Source organism: Pleurodeles waltl, chromosome 6 (assembly GCF_031143425.1).
Source record: "Pleurodeles waltl isolate 20211129_DDA chromosome 6, aPleWal1.hap1.20221129, whole genome shotgun sequence".
Lineage (NCBI taxonomy): Eukaryota > Metazoa > Chordata > Amphibia > Caudata > Salamandridae > Pleurodeles > Pleurodeles waltl.
Window position 1 is genome coordinate 441,717,890 of NC_090445.1, and position 19,457 is coordinate 441,737,346.

At 43.9% G+C, this 19,457-nt stretch overlaps 1 protein-coding gene across 1 annotated transcript in view; it reads right to left on the minus strand.

The window, feature by feature from the left end:
• DSTYK (dual serine/threonine and tyrosine protein kinase) overlaps positions 1 to 19,457 on the minus strand; it is a 327,446-nt gene that overhangs the window by 164,135 nt on the left and 143,854 nt on the right. The window contains exon 3 of the mRNA XM_069238535.1: positions 16,652 to 17,288. Coding sequence (XP_069094636.1) covers positions 16,652 to 17,288 — 637 coding nt within the window. The remainder of the gene's footprint in view (positions 1 to 16,651; positions 17,289 to 19,457) is intronic.

Consider the following 19,457-nt stretch of genomic DNA (forward strand, 5'->3'; position numbering starts at 1 on the left):
ACAGAAAATGCAGATGAAGGGAAATATGCAGTAGTTGGTTGCGACAGTTAACTGGTATGACACACAAAAGGCAGTCTAATTAACCATAGGAAACTTGGCAGCCAAACTACTGATAAAAGAATGCTTTTCTATTTGGCACTTCTACAACTGTTTAGGCCTTGGCATCCTGAATCCGAATTATTCAGCAATTTTGACTGCTACGAAAATTCTTTAACCGCTGAAAAAGACAACATTCAGTGTTTCCTAATTATTTGAAAATGTTAAATGATGAGATTGAACATGATGTAACAAAGTGGTTACTTACCAGTAGGAATAGTTTTGCAGCCTGAAGAGTTTTCTGGATTCACATGTTGTGCATCATTCTGCCATCTAGTGGTTGGGACCAGAACGGTCTCTCTTTATTTTCTTTTCCTTCTTGGGCGTCGTCGACCGCGATTTGATGTTAGGTCAATCCCCTGCATGATGTCAGACCACCCTGGTAGTTCCTATGCATTGTAGCCATCTACGGATTCTTTTCCCCCCCCATCGTGCTTTTTTTTCTGTCAACTCTTTCTTTCAACCTATTCCCTACCTGTTTGTTCTGTTCTCATTTCTGGGGAGGTGGGCCGCATGTGAATCCAGAAAACATCAGGCTGCAAAACTATTCCTACTGGTAAGTAACCATTTTGTTTTGCAGCATGAATCCTTTTATGGATTCACATGCTCTGCATCAGACTCTGTAGCGGTTTTTTCCCCTTCAATTGGGTTGCCTGGGTTAAAATGATGAGCTTGCGAATAGGTGCTGTAGTACTTTCTGTCCCACTTGGGCTTCTTTATGCATTTGGATGTCCACACAATAATGTTTTGTGAAGGTGCGTGGGGATGCCATGTTGCTGCTGCGCAGATAGTGTCTATGGGCTCGTTTGCTATGAATGGCCGGGTTGCACCTTTTTTGCTTGCTGAGTGTGCCTTTGGATGTTGCGGCAGCTGTTTGCCTGTTGCTGTGTAGCACGTTTGATTTGTTTCCATGATCCACTGCACAATAGTCCCCTTTGTGACAGAGGCTCCCCTGTTGGGCTTATAATTAGCTACAAATAAATCGTTCCCCTCACGGAGTCACTTGGTCTCCTCCAAGTAATATATCAGGGCCCTTCTTACATCCAGTGTATGTAGTTGTTTCTCCATTTCTGTTTGTGGGGTTTTAAAGAAAACTGTTAACTATATAGTCTGACTGAAGTGGAATTAGGTGACCACCTTGGGTAGGAATTGTGGGTTTGTTCGGAGAACTATCTTGTCTTCGTGGATTTGCATGTATGGTCCTTGCATTGTTAGAGCTTGAATCTCGCTTACTCTCCGTACAGACGTAATCGCTATTAGGAAGGCGGTCTTCAATGTGATAAACCGCAGTTCGACCTTGTGCATGAGTTCAAATGGTTTTGTCATGAGTTTCGTTAGCACTGTGTTTAAGCTCCACATCGGGGGTGGTGCATTTCGTGGTGGGGTAATTATTTTGCATCCTTCCAGAAACCTTTTTATAACGGGTGCTGTGAAGCCACTTCTCCATAATGCCCCTCTTGTGTAGGCCATGACTGCAGCCAAGTGTACCTTGAGGGAAGAGTAGTGGATTCCACTGTCTAGCAGGTGTGTGAGATAGGTAATTACTGTCTCCTGCCTAGATATTGCTTCAAGGGTATTGTTTCCTGTGTACCATAGAAGGTATCTTTTCCATTTTGATGTGTAGCATCTACTTGTTGTTGGTTTCCTAGCTTCCTTTAGTATCTCCATGGTTCTATGTGGTATGTTTAGGTGTCCAAATTCTATGTATTCTGGCGCCCTGCACGTCTCGTTCAGTTTTGATCTTTATACTCTGGCTTTTGGCCAGTTCAAGTAGGTCTGAGTACCATGCTCGTTTGGCCCATTTAAGGGCTATAAAAATGAGGTTTGTTCCTTGTCTCCTGGCCTTCTCCAGTACCCTTGGTTTTAGGGGAATCTGTGGAAAGGTGTAAGCATATCTCCTGACCAGTTTAGTGACAGGGCATTTCTTTCTGATTGGTGGTGTGGAAACCTGGAGGAAATGTGTTGGCATTTTTTGTTTTCTTCTGATACAAACAGGTCGATGGTTGACGTGCTCCAAATCAAGAAAGATGTTCTAGGCTTCTTTGTTTTATCTCCCATTTGAGTGTGCTGTTTTCTTGTCTGCTTAGTTTGTCCGCCTCTATGCTTTCCTTTCCCGGTTTGTGTACTGTTTGTAGGTTGATCCCCTGAGGTATCGTTCACTTCCATATTTCTTGGGCTAACTTGCTTAGGGAAACAATTCAGTTTCCCCTTGCTTATTCAGGTAGAACATTGTTGTTGTATTGTGGGTTTTTATTTCGTTTTCCCTGATATTTAGCTATGGAATGCTTTAAGGGCCAGTAACTCTGCTTTCAGTTCTAGGAAACTGATGTGTTTTATCGCATCTGTTTAGTTCCATTGTCCTTGGATGCTTAGATTGTTTGTGTGGACTCCCCACCTCTTGTGGGATGCATCCATTGTGATGGTCACAGAGGGAGCTGTTTTGAAAAGTCTTCCCTTGATTATCTCCTTTCGTGTTTTTCCTGTTACAATCGCTAGATCCTCTTTAACTCCCTGTGGTTTGTGGCGAATTGTTGGTTAGCCATTCTTAGAATGGTCGCATGTGTAGTCTCGCATGTGGCATGAGAGGGATGCAAGATGCCATCATGCCCATCAGTTTCCTGACTGTCCTCACTGTCGGAGATTGCCCCTTCTGATAAAGGCGAGTTTGCTCTTTGATAGCCGGAATTCTCTTTTGGGAAGGGTAAGCATGTGCTCTCCTCGAGTCTGGCTCCTAGAAAGATTTTTTCTTGTTGTGGCAATAGTTTTTTTGTGGTTTATACTGAACCTAAGTTTAAGGGTTGTGATAACTGTTTCAGTGTTTCTTTGACAATTCTCCTTTGTATGTGCCCTTATAAGCCAGTCGCCCAGGTAGGGGTACACATGAACTCCCTCTCTTAGGAATGTCGCAACTGTTGCCAGGCATTTTGTGAAAACTCTAGGTGATGATTTTATTCCGAACGCTAAGTCTTTGAATTGACAGTGCACTCCCTTCAAGCATGAATCTGAGGTATTTCTTGTGTGCCTGATTAATTGGTATGTGCAGAAAGGCATCCTGGAGGTCTATGGTTGCCATGTAATCTCTTCTTTGCTGGAGTGGTATTATCTCCTGTAGGGTTGTCATCTTGAAATGCTCCGTGCGGATGAACTTGTTTATGAACCGGAGGTCCAGAATCGGGCTTAGTGTAAGGTCTTGTTTTGGCACCAGGAAGTAGGATGAGTAATCTCCCTTGTTTAATTCCCCCTTTGGTGCTCTTTCTATTGCCTCTTTTAGCAAGAGTACTTACACCTCCCTTTTTAGTTGAACCAGTTTTGTTGACTGATTTATTTTCTTCCCTGGCAGATTTGGTGGTGGTCACTTTCAGAGTTCAATACAGTAGCCGTGGTGTACCACATTTAGTACCAAATTGTCTGTAGTAATTTTCTCCCACTGTTGTGGGTACAGGGCTATTCTGCCCCCTACCGGTGCTGCATGGGGGCTTGAGGGCATTTGTGAGTCACTTGGTTGTGTCCCCCCCTCCTCTGGAGGTTGGCCCCTTGATCTCCCTCTACCTCAAAAGGGTTGTCTGGCGGGTTGTTGCCATTATTGGTACCCTGTTTGTTGGCTTCCCTGTAGGGTACTCCCCTGGGTTGTTTGTTGTTGCCCAGAGGTAAAGGCTCCTCTTCCTATGGGCTTTCTGATGTTGCTCCATCTCCTGAAGTTGACTCTGAATTGTAGTGCCCCCATCGCCTTCGCTGTATTGTTGTCCTTTTTGATTTTCTGTAACGACTTGTCCCCTTCTTGGCCAAACAAGGCCTCTCCAGTGAAGGGCTTGTGGATTATGGAGGCCTGCACTTTGGGTATGAAGCCGGATATCCTCAGCCATGCGTGCCTTCTGAGTGTAGCCCCTGTGTACATTTGCCTGCTAGATGTGTCCGTGGGGTCCAGAGCGGATTTTAAGCATGCAATGGCAATGATTTTTCCCTCCTGTATTATCGCCTTTGCCCTCTGTTCATCTCCTTCTGGGAGTTTTTTCATTTTGTCCCACTGCTGGTGGACGTATCTGTTTAGGAGGGAATTGGAGTTGGCTATACGCCACTGTGTTGCCACTTCTCTTAACATCTTCCTCCCCACCATTTCCAGTCGCTTGCTTTCTTTTTCTGGAGGGGAGCCTGTGGAGGAGTGTGAATTGCTTCTCCTTCTAGCTGTTGTGACAATGAAGGAGTCAGCCATTGTGTTTCCCTGAATGTATGTAGGGCCCTTTGGACAAGGTGTGTACTTCTCCTTCACCCTCTGTGTAACCAGTTTGGCTGCCACAGGTTCCTTGAAGGCCTCCTTCCCTTTGTCCAGTATGCTGGGTAACATAGGCAGGTATAGAATTCCCTTGCTTAAAGGCATGACGGTTTCCAGTAGGAAGCAGGAGTCTCCTTTTTACCTATTCCAGAGGAACGGCATATGTGTCTCCTGCCCCTTCACCAGGTTATTGTAGCATGTGATGTCGTCAGGGAGTGAAGGCTTTGAGGGGTAGCTGTCAACCTCCTCCTCTGGGCTCTCTGTTTTGAGGTCATTCCAATCATCCTTGAAACTCCCTGTGGCTTCCTCTTCCTTGGGGTTGTAGAACTCCCCCCTCTGCTTCTTCGTGTGGTTCGGGAGTTGCTGGGGCTTCGAGGGTTTCTACCTCTACAGAGTCCATTGAGGCAATCAAGGATTTGGGTGGAATTCAAAATTGTCTTAGTGTGTTGTTGAAGTCCTTCTTTCTTTGCAGGTGCATTTCCATTTCAGCCCCCAGACGCTGCCTCTTTTTCTCCAACTCCAATGCCTTTTCAACATCTTGTTCCGTCAAAGGCTGTTTTTTTTTTTTTTTTTTTCTTTTTCAGTGTATGTTCCCTTGATGGTTTTGGGGTCTCTTTCCCCAATGGTTTTGGGGTTTCATTCCTTGAGTGGGGTCTCGCCTGTTTCAGCGGCCAGCTCTCTTTGGTATCCCTGGTCTGCGACCCGTGGGGGATCTCCCGATTGTGGATGGCCCTCGAACGTCATTTTCTTGGATGTCAAGGCTGCCTTGATGTATCATTTCTCAGGGATTTTCTCCTACGAGCCCTTCTGTGCCTTTTTTTATTTTATTTTTACCTTTTTGCGTCTGTTTTCGACGTCCTTTGTCTTTTTTTGCAGACGTTCTTTCTCTGCATCTCCCTCGAGGAGTTCAACATCCAATCCTCTGTGTTGATTCTGTGCCTCCTGCTTGCTCTTCCTCGTAGCAGGATAGGCCTACCTCCCTTCAGCGATTTGTGGTGCTTTTGGTTCAGCATTGCTGCGTGGTGTTCCTCCCTCTGCTTTTGGCGTGCTCTGAGTGTTTTGGGGACAAATACGGCACAGGCCACGCAGCCCTCATCTCTGTGATCTGTTGGGAGGCAGAGGTTGCAGAACTTGTGCCAGCTGCGCTGGGCAAACTTATTGTGGCAGTTAGGGCAAAATTTAAAATTGGTGTTTTCCATGACCCCTATCTTGATTAATTCTCCTGCGCTGTGGATTTCTTGGTGTGTTTCCCGACGGGGAATGTGTTCGGTTCTCTCCTTGCCTCGTCCTCTTTTGGTTTTAGCATTATCTTCCCGTGGAAAAACTTTACATTTTTCTTTGTCTTTTCGGCGTGGTCTTTAAAAAACTTCGGAGTTCCTTTCTTGCTTCCAGACCCAATGGCAGAAAAAAGGATCTGAAGATGGCTACCACACACAGGAACTTCCAGGGCGCTGTCTGACGTCATGCAGTGGACGGACCTAGCACCAAATCGTGGTCGACGACGCCCTAGAAGGAAAAAAAAACACAAGAAGAGTCAATATCGGACCCAACCACTAGATGGAGGAAGGATGCAAAGCATGTGAATCCAGAAAAGGATTCATGCTGCAAAACAACTGCTGCTGAGATAGTTACGAGTTCACAAAGCAGCCAAAGTTCAGGACCTTTAAGTCGGGATCTTCTTTGACAACCAATTATAGAAAATCAAGCAGCAATGCAATAAGCAAGACAGAAAAGTGCTGATTTGGAACAGTTAGCTGGACAACTAAATGAGAAGCAAAAAATAGATATACATGGAGGTGAAAGCCAGAGTTGAGCATGGATTCCTTCATGAGAAGAAACAATGTACATGCACATCTTTTAAGCCAATACTATTGTACATCAGCAGTCAAGCTGGCACTGGTAAAAGCTTTTTAATAGAAGTTTTCACTGCTTTCCTATCGAAGACAACAGAGTGTAATTTGTCATGTGTAGTAACAGCACTCACTGGATTAGCTGCATACAATATTAAAGGAATTACTTTACATCGTCTTCTCATGCTGCCTGCAGTACATGACAACAACCTGGAGTACCAAAATGTATCTAGTGAAGCTTGTCATGAAGTCTCAAGATTACTGAAGAAATTCAAACTTTCAATCACCGATGAGGTGAGCATGGTCTCAAACTTAATGTTTGCCTTTGTTCACTTGAGAATGCAACAGATTCAAAGGACAGACTATGATGAGCTATTTGAGGAAAATGCATTTGTGATCAGTGATCTACTACAGTTTACACCGGTCAAAGGACAGCCTGTCATCAAGACCCTTCTCAATAATGAAACTCGAAATTCTTTGGGAAGTATTGGAAACAAACATTTAGTTCAACTTCCAATACAAAGAACTACTTAGGAATATGTGCCACGCATCTGTAATGCTATCTGTATTTAATCACAGATTCCATCCTGACAACTGATTCCATTTTGTGCTTAGCTTAGCTTCAAATGCCGTCACATTGGTGACGCAGGTATTTTTCCATGTACTGCTTGTTTTCTACATTGAATGTGTTTTTGCTCTTCTCACCAGAGAAAGGAACATATTGTGGGGGATGCGAAGGTGATAAGAGTGTACCAGGCTGAGAATGTTTGTAGCAGAGAAAGGTACAGCTCTGTCTTGGGAATTCACAGTGGGATCTGGCCAGTATTTTTGTGTGTTTTCAACACAGAGTACAGCCAGCGCTGGAATTTCCAACTTACTCAAAGGGAGGTGGAAGATTACCAGAACCTTCCTCTTGGGTTTGTTTAAGGTATATAAGGTGGGGAAGCTTGGTGCTTTGGCAGAAGGAACTCATTGTGAGGGTGGACACACTGCTCACAAGTCCAATTGGGGAATGTTTCTCCTGTCTCAGCTGTCCAGAGTTCCACAGCTTGACAAGGATGATGTTGGATTTGATCCCCATAGTGATGCATTTTTAATTGTCTAGCTTTGCTGTGTGCATGCATAAAGAAAATGTCACTTACCCAGTGTACATCTGTTCGTGGCATGTAGTACTGCAGATTTAAATGCTGTGCATATATCGCCATCTAGTGTTGGGCTTGGCGAGTTACAAGTTGTTTTTCTTCGAGGAAGCTTTTTTCAAGTCACGGGATCGAGTGACTCCTCCTCTCAGTGATAGTGCGCATGGGTATCGACTCCTTTGTTAGATTGTATTCCCGCAGGAGGGTGAAGTAATGAGTGAAGAATTGTATATGTACAAATACACACACACATATATATATATATATATATATATATATATATATATATAAAAAATAAAGTAAAGAAGATGTCTATGCAATGTAAATACATATTTACATAATAAATTACTACAGCGGCTACAGGTTTCCGTGGAGGAGGGAGAGCGCATTTGAATCTGCAGCACTACATGCCACGAGCAGATGTACACTGGGTAAGTGACATTTTCCGTTCAATGGTATGTGTAGCTGCAGATACACATGTTGTGCAAGGACTGAAAAGCGGTCCCTCTCCCAAGTAAGCGGTGGTTAGCCTATAGGAGTTGAAGTAGTTTGAAATAGTGTTTTAAGCACTGCTTGACCAACATTTGCTTGTTGTCGAGATAACACATCCACACAGTAGTGTTTAGTAAATGTGTGTGGTGTGGACCATCTAGCTGCTTTGCATATGTCTGCCATTGGTATATTTCCCAAAAATGCCATTGAAGCTCCTTTCTTTGTAGTTGAATGTGCTTTAGGAGTTACAAATAGTTGCCTTTTAGCTTTAAGATAGCAAGTATGAATATACTTTACTATCCATCTGGCCAATCCTTGTTTGGAAATGGGATTACCCTTATGAGGTTGTTGGAAAGCCACACAAAGTTGTTGAAATGTTCTTAAGTGTTTTGTTCTATATAATACATGAGATCTCTTTTAGGATCAAGAGTGTGGAGAGCTCTTTCAGCAACTGAATCTGGCTGTGGAAAGAAGACTGGCCATTCCACTGACTTGATTAATGTGAAATGGGTAGAAATGTTGGATTTGTCCTAAGTACTATTTTATGTTTGCGCACTTGAAAGAAGGGTTCTTCTAAAGTGAATGCTTGAATTTAGCTTACTCTTCTTAAGAAAGTAATTTCTAGTAGGAAAGCAACCTTCCATGAGAGAAGCTGAAGAGCGCAAGAATGCATGGGTTCAAAAGGTGGACCCATAACTCTTGTGAGCAGAACGTTAAGATTCCATTCAAGAGCTGGTGGAATTGTGGGTGGAATAACTCTTAAGACCTTCCATAAATGCTTTTATGACAGGAATTCTAAACAGAGATGTATGTTGTCTGTTTTGGAGTTAGGCTGATATTGCTGTTAAATGAATTTTAATAGATGAATATGCCAGATTTGCTTTCTGTAAATGAAGTGAATAACATACAATATCCTGCCCAGATGCTTTAAGTGGATCAATGTTTTTAGGTTGGTAGTAATATACAAAACGTTTCCATTTATTTGCGCAGCACTGCTGGGTTGTAGGTTTACGTGCTTGTTTTAGAATGTCTATATATTCTGGTGGAAGCTGTAGATATCCAAATTCTAAGTCCTCAGGAGCCAAATCGCCAGGTTGAGCATACTGGGATTGAGATGCCTGATCTGACCCTTTTTTTAAGTCAATAGGTCTGGTCTGTTTGGGAGCTTTTGATGTGGTACTACTGACAGATCCAAAAGTGTTGTGTAACAATGTTGACATGCCCGCGTGGTAGCTACGAGTATCATAGTGAGGGAAGTGTGAGGGATCTTGTTCACCAGAAACGGAATGAATGGTAGAGGGGGAAAGTGTAAGCAAATATTCCTGACCAATTGAGCCATAGAGCACTGCCCTTGGATTAAGGGTGTGAGTATCTGGACGATAAGTTTTGGCATTTTGCATTTTCGCTTGTTGCGAAAAGGTCTATGTTTGGTATTACCCACATCTGAAAGTAATGTTGAATTGCTTGTGGGGGAATCTCCCATTTGTGTATTTGTTGCTGTGTCCTGCTTAAGAGGTCTGCTAGCTGGTTGTGTATCCCGGAGATGTATTCTGCCAGCAGGTGAATGTGATTGTGAACTGCCCATTTCCAAATTGTTTGTGATTCCACCATTGCAGAGATTTGCAAGTTTTGTGTTCCAACAACACTAGATCCTGCAATTGACACTGTGCCTAGACCACTGTTGCGAGAGACACTGTTGCAGTGTTCTCATGTTTAGACGTGCATTGATGCCATCATTCCCAAAAGCGTCATGACAAACTTTACTGTGCAAGTTTGATTGACCTGCAATTGGGATATGAGTGTGTGAAACGCTTGGATTCGTTTATCGATTCGGGTAGGCCAATGCTGACTGAGTGTTTAGAATTGCTCCTAGATAAGGTTGAATTTGTGCTGGCTGAAAGTGAAATTTCTGGTAATTGATTGTGAACCCTAATTTTGTAGGGTATCTATTGCGTATTGTGTGTGCAGTTGTCAGTTTCGAATGGTGCTGGCTTTTATTAACCAGTTGTCTAGATAAGGGAAGACATGTATGTGCTGTCTTCTGAGGTATGCTGCAACTATTGCTAGACATTTTGGGCCATATGTACGAACACATTTTCCCATAGACACAGAATGGGTAAAGCCCTTTGATACATCTGGCCCTTCGTGAATACGCTTGGCACTTTTGATACTCCAAAGGGTAGTGCCTTGAATTGATAGTGTTTGCCTGCTACCACAAACCTTAAATACTTGCGGTGTGCTGGATGTATATGAATGTGGAAGTAAGCATCTTTTAGGTCGAATGCTGCCATGTAATCTTGTTTTTGTAATACGGGAATGACAACCTGTAAAGTGACCATTTGAAAATGCTCTGACCGGATATATTGATTTAGAGGTCTGAGATTGAGAATTGGTCTGAGTGCTATCCTTTTTTGGTATAAAGAAGTATAGAGAATATACTCCTGTCCCTTACTGACTGATGGGAACCATTTCTATTGCATCTTTGAGCAGAAGAGATTCTACCTATTGTTTTAACAGGGCAATGTGTTCGAGAGAAAGCCTGTGTGAACGGGGTGGAATGTTTGGTGGAGTGGAGATAAATTCTAGGCAATAACCTACGGATAATTGACAATACCCATTGATCTGTTGTAATTTGTTGCCAGTGAGGATGGAAATATTGCAGTCTTCCTCCCACAGGAGATGTATGCTGTTTGGGAGTGCAGGGAAAGTCACTGCTTTGATGAGGTGGAGGCACCTCTTGCAGCAGGGGATTTACCTGTAGATCTGAAATTGCATACTCTATAAGGAGCCCCTGAAAGACCCCCTGGGATAATATTGCTGTCCCTGTTTTTGCTGGGATGTAGAGGCCTCTGAAATTTGTGGCTTAAAACTGCCTCTAAATCGAGGTTTGCGAAATGAGCCCCAAAAAGGTTTTGTATAAAGGGCTCCCATGGCCTTAGCTGTCTCGGATTCCTTTTTTAATTTATCAATGGTTGTGTCCACCTCCAGTCCAAAGAGTTGCTGCTTATTAAAAGACATATTAATGTCCGCTTGTTGTATTTTAGGCTTAAAGCCTGAAGACCTCAACCAAGCATGTCTTCTAATTGTGATGCTAGTGTTTACTCCTCTGGCTGCCGTATCAGCTGTGTCGAGTGCTGATCTGATCTGATTATTGGCAATGGCTTGTCCCTCTTCCACTACCTGCTGTGCCCTTTTCTGGTGTTCCTTTGAGAGGTACTGCAGGAACTCCTACATCTCATCCTAATGTGCCCTGTCGTATGTAGCTAAAAGAGCTTGATACAACAGCAATGCGCCACTGATTTGCAGCCTGAGTTGCCACCCTTTTGCCCACTGCATCGAGTTTGCGGCTTTCTTTATCAGGGGGAGGAGCATCCTCTGTTGACTGGCTATTTGTGCTTTTTCTGGCTGCACTGACTACAATGGAGTCTGGTGGTAACTGCTGTGAAATGAAAACTGGATCAGTTGGTGCTGCTTTATGTTTTTTAATCTATTCTAGGTGTTAACACCCTGGCCTTAACTGGTTCTTTAAAAATGTCATCTGCATGTTTCCGCATAACAGGTAGCATTGGCAAACATTGGTATTGTTTGTGAGTTGAGGATAGAGTGTTAAATAGAAAATCCTCGTCTAATGGCTCAGAGAGTATCTGCACACTATGATAGGTGGCTGCTCTGGAAATGACTTGATTACAGGCTTTGGTATCCTCAGGTGGAGATGGTCTTGTACGATATAAATCAGGATCACAGGGTGGATTTGGGTCAGAGTCATACATGTCCCATGGATCCATGTCATAAATACTATCACCCATATAGTCCCCATTTGAAGAAGCATGGGATTGTGTGGGTGAAGTTGTTGGTGGTGGTGGAGTAGGAGGTGGTGGAGAAGAGGAAAGATAAGGCGAATGTGGTGGAGAAAGCTGAATAGTCTTTGGCTTTTCCTTATATTGAAATATTTTTTGCCGGTGAAGGGCCAGCATCCAAACTCTACTGGAATGCTAATTTCCTCTTTGTAATTAGAGGAGGAGAGGCAATAATCTTTCCAGTCTCTTTCTGTATTTGAATCCTCCTTTGTTTATGGTCCATGACCTCAAGAATGGGTATAATGTCTGTCTCATTTCTCTCCTGTTCTGAAGATGAAACCTGTTTTTCTGCCTCCTAATGAATGCTTCGAAAGTTAGGTGGCAGTATGCTTCATACGGGCTGAAAAAGTGGTCTGAGCAGTAGGGGAAAAGTGTTTTTGGCTACGAAGATGGGCTTCGATGTTTCGGATCTGAAGAGGAGCGTGGATGTTTTGGCTCCAATGTAGTATGAAGCAGACTCAGCTCGGAAGTGGAAGCCTCTATCTTTCAACTCGATGCTGAAACAGGCGTGGCAGTCTGTTGTTGGGAGTAAGTCTTGGCCTTTTTTGGCACCGAACCCGAGGGTTGGTCAACGATTTTATGTTGTCAGGTCAAACCATGGCTAGCAAGCAATTATATACCCAAGGCCTTCCGTGATTTTTTAGTTTGTTGAGAAGGAGCTGGTGTACTCACGTTCTGCACCATAGGGAGTACCTGGCTGTCCTCATCTGAATCGGAGTCAGAGTCTAGAATGGAGACTGCCGTCTGTGCCCGTTTCTCACCAAAGATGTTGGGCGTCTGCTCTGTGGACTTCAACGCCATCTCCAACCGCCTTGCTCTTCGATCTCGTAAGGTCTCTTGCTGGTGGTCTGGAGAAAGGCAGCGGTTACACACTGAATGCTGGTCGGTGAATGGGAACTTGGCGTGGCACCGAGGAAAGAATCTGAATGGAGTCCGATCCATGAGCCTGTTACACAGTAGGCCCGATAAGGGTGCAGGTGCCCGAAAGGGCGTTTAATCGAACCAGATGCTACAATCTGATCGAGTGTAGTCAGAAATCTCGTTCGAAAACTAAACTGACGTTAAGATAAGGATAGAGAAGTTCAGATAGTACCGAACCAAAAGTACCGGAGCGAGAGGGAACACGTCCGAACCAGACGGAGGAAAGAAAACAATCTAACAAAGGCGTTGATGCCCATGCGCACTATCACCAAAAGGAGAAGTCTCTTGATCCTGTGGCTCATAAAAAGCTTCTTCGAAGAAAAACAACTTGTAACACTCCGAGCCCAGTACTAGATGGTGATATATGCACAGCATGTGTAACTGCAGCTACACATGCCATCGAACATATACATATATCCACTGCATACATATTCATTGTTGATGTATTGCACCTTTTCCGCTTATTATTATTCAACTGCTGTGATTATTTTAGTATTTGCACGTGTCTTGCTGCATTCAAGTTAAATGCACGTTAATATTTTTGTATGTTCTCGTTTGAGATCCAGGGAGTACCTTAGAAAATTTGTTACTCAGACTAAGAGTGCTGCATTCTTTGCATTCTTTAGCCTTGTTCCCTCTTAGTTTGAAGCTGAGCAGAACACCATCTGATGTTAAATACACAAATATTCAAGGTTATTATATCTAGGCCTGATAGCACGAGCATTTCTGGACAGCGGGCTAGGAGTAGGGTATTGGAGGGAGGGGTGTTTACGAACTTCTAAAATAGGACAGAGGCCTCTGTCCTTTTTCAGCACAAGGCAATAAATGGAGTAGCTCCCAGTTCAGAGTTTCTGTCTGAGGACCTCTCTCTATGGCTCCCTTGTCCAAAAGAGCACAAATGTCCAGCATTATAGTAGACAAACAGTTGTTCCAAAACTATTCTGATGAGGGTGGAAGATGCAGAGGGATGGAAGAGAATAGAAGGGCATAGCCTCACTGGACTATCTGAAAGACCCACCTATCGGATATTACAGCTTGCCACCTGTGGAGAAAAGGATTGCTCTTGCCCCCTACCGGGTGGTCATGTGTTACTAAGAGCAACTAAAGTGGCTTAAAGGCTGTTGCCCGAGGGTCTGGGACTATGAGTTTCACTGTCCCTGAGGACCTGGGCTTGTCTGATCTGTTATTGCCACCCCCCCCACTACCCAAAAGAAAGCCCTATTGTTGGTGTGGTGGACCTTAGCGTTACCTATATGCCAAACCCTTAGAAATTATTGGTGATACTGCCATGCAGGTGTGGAAAACCCAAGGGAGCACAGTAGCTCTACTCTCTCTGAAGCACTCAAGTGTGGAGTCTGCCTTCTTGTCAAAAAGGCAAGACCAGTCAAAAGGTATATCCGTGAGAGATTTCTGGATGCCACCCAAGAAACCAGTGGGGCTCATTCATGTGTGTCACTGGGGCACCGCTCTAGGGCTGAACGCTCTGCCTAAATGATCGTGTTCAGGCAGGACCTCCTAACATCCTTGGCTGCATTCGGTCATCTTGAATAGTTTGTGCCAAATTAGCATGAAATCTTTCTGGGACTACTCCATGACCATGCTCCATAATGCATGGGAGTACCACCCCCAGCAATCAGCAGATGTTAAATGATCTGAGGGGGAGGCTAGTGGAGAAAGCATCCTCTTCCCATCAGAAAGGTAGCATCACCTGTTGGGGGTTGGTGGAGACGTGCTACCAGTCTATGTAGAGGCAAGTATGAGCAAGATTTACCCCAGGTGTCCATGAGGGTATTGATTAGTCAGAGCTTTGTTGAACAGCAACTGTTGTTCCAAGTACCTCTGTCCAGGCTGCAACACTTCAGTGAGGATGCTGGTTTTAACCTCAATAGAAAGCAACTGTAAATATAATACTTCAACCACATGTCTGAGGACCATTTTGAACTAGGCAGACTCTTACATAGAACGGCCAGTGGGAGAACCAAGCCACATGCTATGGGAAGCATCCAGTCCACTCGCCTTCTGTAGGCCCAGATACAAATGGTCATCATATTCCATGAAGAAATTGTCACCGTCATCACAATCATTGTCAAAAGCTGACGGCTCTGGTTGGAGCCCGATTGGAAAAGGTGGAGGAGTACTGGAAGGTGGCTCCTTCGCAAAGTCAATGTCTTACCAGAGCCACAGTGTAATGGGGTTGGGAGCATGGAACTCTGCCAAAAGACTGCTTCAGCCAAGGTCAAGACAGATTTGGTTTAAAATCAGGACAGAACAATAAGATCAACATCCTCCTCTGCCATCAGCAGCGCAACCCAGCAGGAACCAGCATGGGTTGTGGTACTAGGCTTCTAGTAGGCTCTGAAGTCTTAGCTGAACCCATAGTGGGTTCCAGAGGCACACGCCGCACCTTGAGCGTACCAGTCAGTAGTAATCCGAAAGGATAACTCCATGGGTTTGAAAATGCAACAGAATGAGCCTGTAGGGTGCCTAAGAGGCAGAGCATGACCTCCTTAAATCCCTAAATCAGGTGTGAGTCACCAGGAGACCTGGAAATTCAGGGCACATCGGAATTAGCAGAGACATCAGCTCCAGGGTGGGGGACTGGGAGCAAGAACAGAGGCATCTTGACTTATTTGCCACTCGAGGGTTGGATTTACCTAAAGACTTGGACCACGATGACGACCTGTTGCAGGACTGGCCCCAAGATAGGAACTAGTCTGGATCATCAGCTTCAAGCGGGAGTATGCATTAGGAGACTTACTGCGGTGCTCAGAAACTTACAGCTTGGCTCTGTGTTCCCAGATCATCTTTGGGGTTATCAGGGCACTCTCCCTACAAGACTTGGAGTTATGGGCCAAACCAAGACATCAGAGAGACATCTTGTGGCGATCTATCAGACATTTGTTCAAGATATTCCCAACAAGGTTTAAACCCTGTAGTTTTCATAGAGGACAGGTTTCCCTTGCACACTGAAAAGACATTTGAGAGAAAAAGTCTTGTCAACGGATGACTCAAAACAAAATAGGAACTAGCTCTGGGTCTGCTTACAAAAGCATGGAAAGAAAAGACCCGACATCTGCATGCTAGGGTGGCACTCCTATGCAGCTCCAGCCATCACTACTGGAGGCAGAGTGGAGTCGACAGGGAGTCATACCATACCACGCCACCTATACTGGTACTCAGGGGCCATGCTGAATAATCTCCCATATCTAGTTTGGCACTTTTGGATATTTTACAAGTGCGGAATCTGCAATTACAATCATCCATCAGAAACATCACATTCAAGCCTCCAAGAACTATCAACTGCACTGGAATTTCTACTTGAGGTCAGTCTAACAGTATGCAATGAAGATGAATAACATTAGTTAAGTCAGTCAAAAATGAAAACAGTGGCCAAAATAAACAAAAGTGCCCAGAGTGGGGCTAGTTGTATCGAGCTGATAGGTGAAAAACCAGAGACACCTGCAGCAAGAGAGGTCACTGGCAATGCAAGTCTCAGGAAGCAATTGAACTCATTCTTTAAATTTCTGTTCCTTTTGTGATACCGGCAACTTCCAATGAGTTGGTAAGGCAGGAGAGCACGGCAGAGGGGGGATTTTTAATCTTACATCAGTCAATCTCTACAGCACCATTTTAGAAACTTTCTTTTCAAATAAGTGTTAACCGAATGTTCAACATTTGAAAGGTTGTCACTTCCTTCATTGTTGTGCCATTAAAAACATTTAACATTTTTAAAAGAAAATACAAAAAAAAAAAAACGAAATTCCATTTCTACCCCAGCACATTTCAAAATCATGTAAGTGGTTGTCATTCCAATTACCATGCCCTTAATATCTTAGCTGGCACATCTGGCCTTATTTGTTAATCAGTAGGTTAATAAATTGGTTATTTCACAATTCTGTTCTATCACACTGCCATTTAAACTATGGCTAATTGTACTATATTTGAAATACATTTGTGTAAGTCGCACAAAATCCCTTTGTTATGTGAAAGTAAAGCATCTAAATAGAAACGGCAGCCATGCATTACCTTTGAACTCCATGTTCGCCGCATCCTCCAGTAGTTCATCCTTCATGTTGTTCAGAGTCTCTACAATCATGTCCTTCATTCCTTCCTGCTCACGGCTGGCGATGCTCTTGAGTGACTCGAAGAGTTCGTTTTCCTTCTGGCGTGTGTACTCCAGGCGCTTGGGAGTGATTTGCAGGTCCCGTTGCATGTCGAAAGCTTGATTGATGAAGAACTCCAAGCTCCGGTTGTGAATTTGGTTCAGTCCGGTGGCTATGTCTACCAAGTGGATCTTCAGCACCTGTCGGGCAAAGAGGCTGAGCTGTCCGAGACGATCAAACTGTTCCACAAGTATGCTCTGAGCCGAACAGCAGGTGGCTTGCAGGTAATTCATATCTGCTAACTGACAGTACAGGGTAGAGCGCTCATTCTCTGCATTGCCAAAGGGCGACAGGTTCATTCCTGACCTTGGTACCCGAATGAAGAAAATCGGCAAGGTAAACTTGTCCTTGATCTCTTGGAGTTCATGTATGTCTGCCGGTGAAAGGCTCTCCTCACTAATGGAATAAATGACCACAGGTAGGAACTGTTTGAGGCAGTCACCTAAAGTGACTTCTGCTGACTGGGAGCTTCGGCATGGGGCAACCACAATCTCAACTTCCTGGAAACGAAAGGGAGAGAGAACATTTTAAAATTGGATTCACCTGCCCACTCCCTCATAGTGGAGAGGAGTGAACTTCTCTTTAGATCCTGTAGTATATTACTAAGATGCAACCTTTAGACATGTTCATGTGAAGTTCATTAGGGTCCTTAAAAGCTGATTATTTATGAAATGTACTGAGAGCACAACAAACTTAATATTACGTCTGAATCATACCACAGAAGAGCTGCTATCGGCCTCCCACAACGCAAGATTTGCCCCTGAACAACAGTTGTGCAGACAAAGCTAAGGACGAATGTCAATAACCACTCCATCTTTGTATTCCAAATCTTCTCCCAGGTAACCAAAAATCAGAAAGAGCTCAGCCTTTAGCACTATAAAATTAACAGCGCCTTTTTGCCAATAATCATTCTGCAAGCTGTCCAAGTAAGGTTTCACAGTTCCTGCACCGTTAACTAATTTGCAAAAATGTTACTTAAGTTAGATTTGGAGAGGACCAAGTAAAATGAGAAGTAATTTTTTAATAAACCAGTACTTTTGTAGTCAGCTGTTAGGGAAAAGGAGAGAAGGGGAAGGAAACTATAGACAAATAGAGAAGGAATGTGGTGGGAAGACAAGAGTCTAACAGAGGACGGTCTCTTTGGCTCAATATGGTGCTCAACAGTTTAGGAACAGTATTTTATGGACATCGGCCATCCTTTTCAGTCTCTTCAGCAAGATTTAAAATAAAAGCTGTCCGAATAGCGATTACAATTATATATCATACATGTTCAAAATATGAATGTTCCAACTCAACGTGAATACTGACTGGTTATATAGCAGAATAGTCAATATCAAATAGCAAGCATTGGCAAAGCCAATAGGTCTACATTGGGCAAGGCTCCATTTTCAATTTTATTTATTTTTTGCATACATTTGCAATACGCATTAAAAGTCTGAAAGGAAGAAAAACAACAAAAAAATGATAAATTGCTGCCACCTAAATATGGTGTTTAAACAAATATATACTAACGGAAAAAATAAAAAAAATAAAACATCAACTGAAAGCAGATTTTAACACACCAGCCCTAGCACTAAAGTGACTTTTTTTTTTTAATGAATATGCTAATTTGTACAAGCAAAATGGCATCACTCACAACTCACAGTGAAGAAAGTCAATAGATGAGGAGCGCTAACCCACTGCACCATTCTGACCTGGGTGGAAATAAAATGTGTGTGACACTTGTTGAACAGACCAACAGATGAAGAAAGATGAAGACTATATATATCTATAACTATATCAATATTTATATCTGTATCTATATGTATTTCCACATTGCTTTGTTAAGGGGCCACAGACCCTGCAGGGCGGCATCGGCACAGGGGTGAAGCATCCCACTCCAATACAAATCCACACGAAACAACAGCCGAGGCACCAATCCACAGTGACATCCAGAGCAGCAGATATAACAGACTGACAGTTGGGCTGTTTGTGAATTCACTCTAGACAGTCACACAAAGGGAGCTGTAGTGTGTCCTGCATATCCTGATGGGTCTTCCTGGGCTACAGAGGAGGGAGGAGCTGACACTTGCACCTGAATAAGGCTGTGCCAGTCTCAAACCCCCTGGACTGTATCTGGGGCCAGAACAGTGAGAGGAAGGGTCTTGTGCACTACAAAGACTTTCCTTTGAAGTTTGCCAACTTCAAAGGCAGAAATGAGTATAGGTATTGGACTGCTGACCCCACAACTTCAGAACACGTTTGGACTGAGGACATTCTGCAGGGGAGAGAAGTTGGATGCTTGAGGAGGACCTGTCACTCTGCCTGCTGCTTTGCTGTGCTGGCCTCCTGCTGTTACCTTCACCCTGGGAGTGAAAGGACTGAACTTTGCTTTCTACATCCTGCTTTCGAAGGTTCTCCAAGGGCTTTAACTGAGCTTGCTTTCTGTTAGAGGTCTCAGGGACATCAAAGACTTCATCTTCCAGCACTGGGGCTTTCTTGTTGAGAGTCCTGGCTTGCCAAGTGGTGCCAAATACAGTTCCTGGTCCCTTGGAAGAGAACTCTGGTGAAAACAAGAAGAACCAGGCACATCGACTCCGGACAACTCCAGAACTGGTGCCGCTGCCCGCATCCAAAACCTAAAGCCACTGTAGCGTCTCTGAAGTCCCACGACATTGTGAGTACTGAGT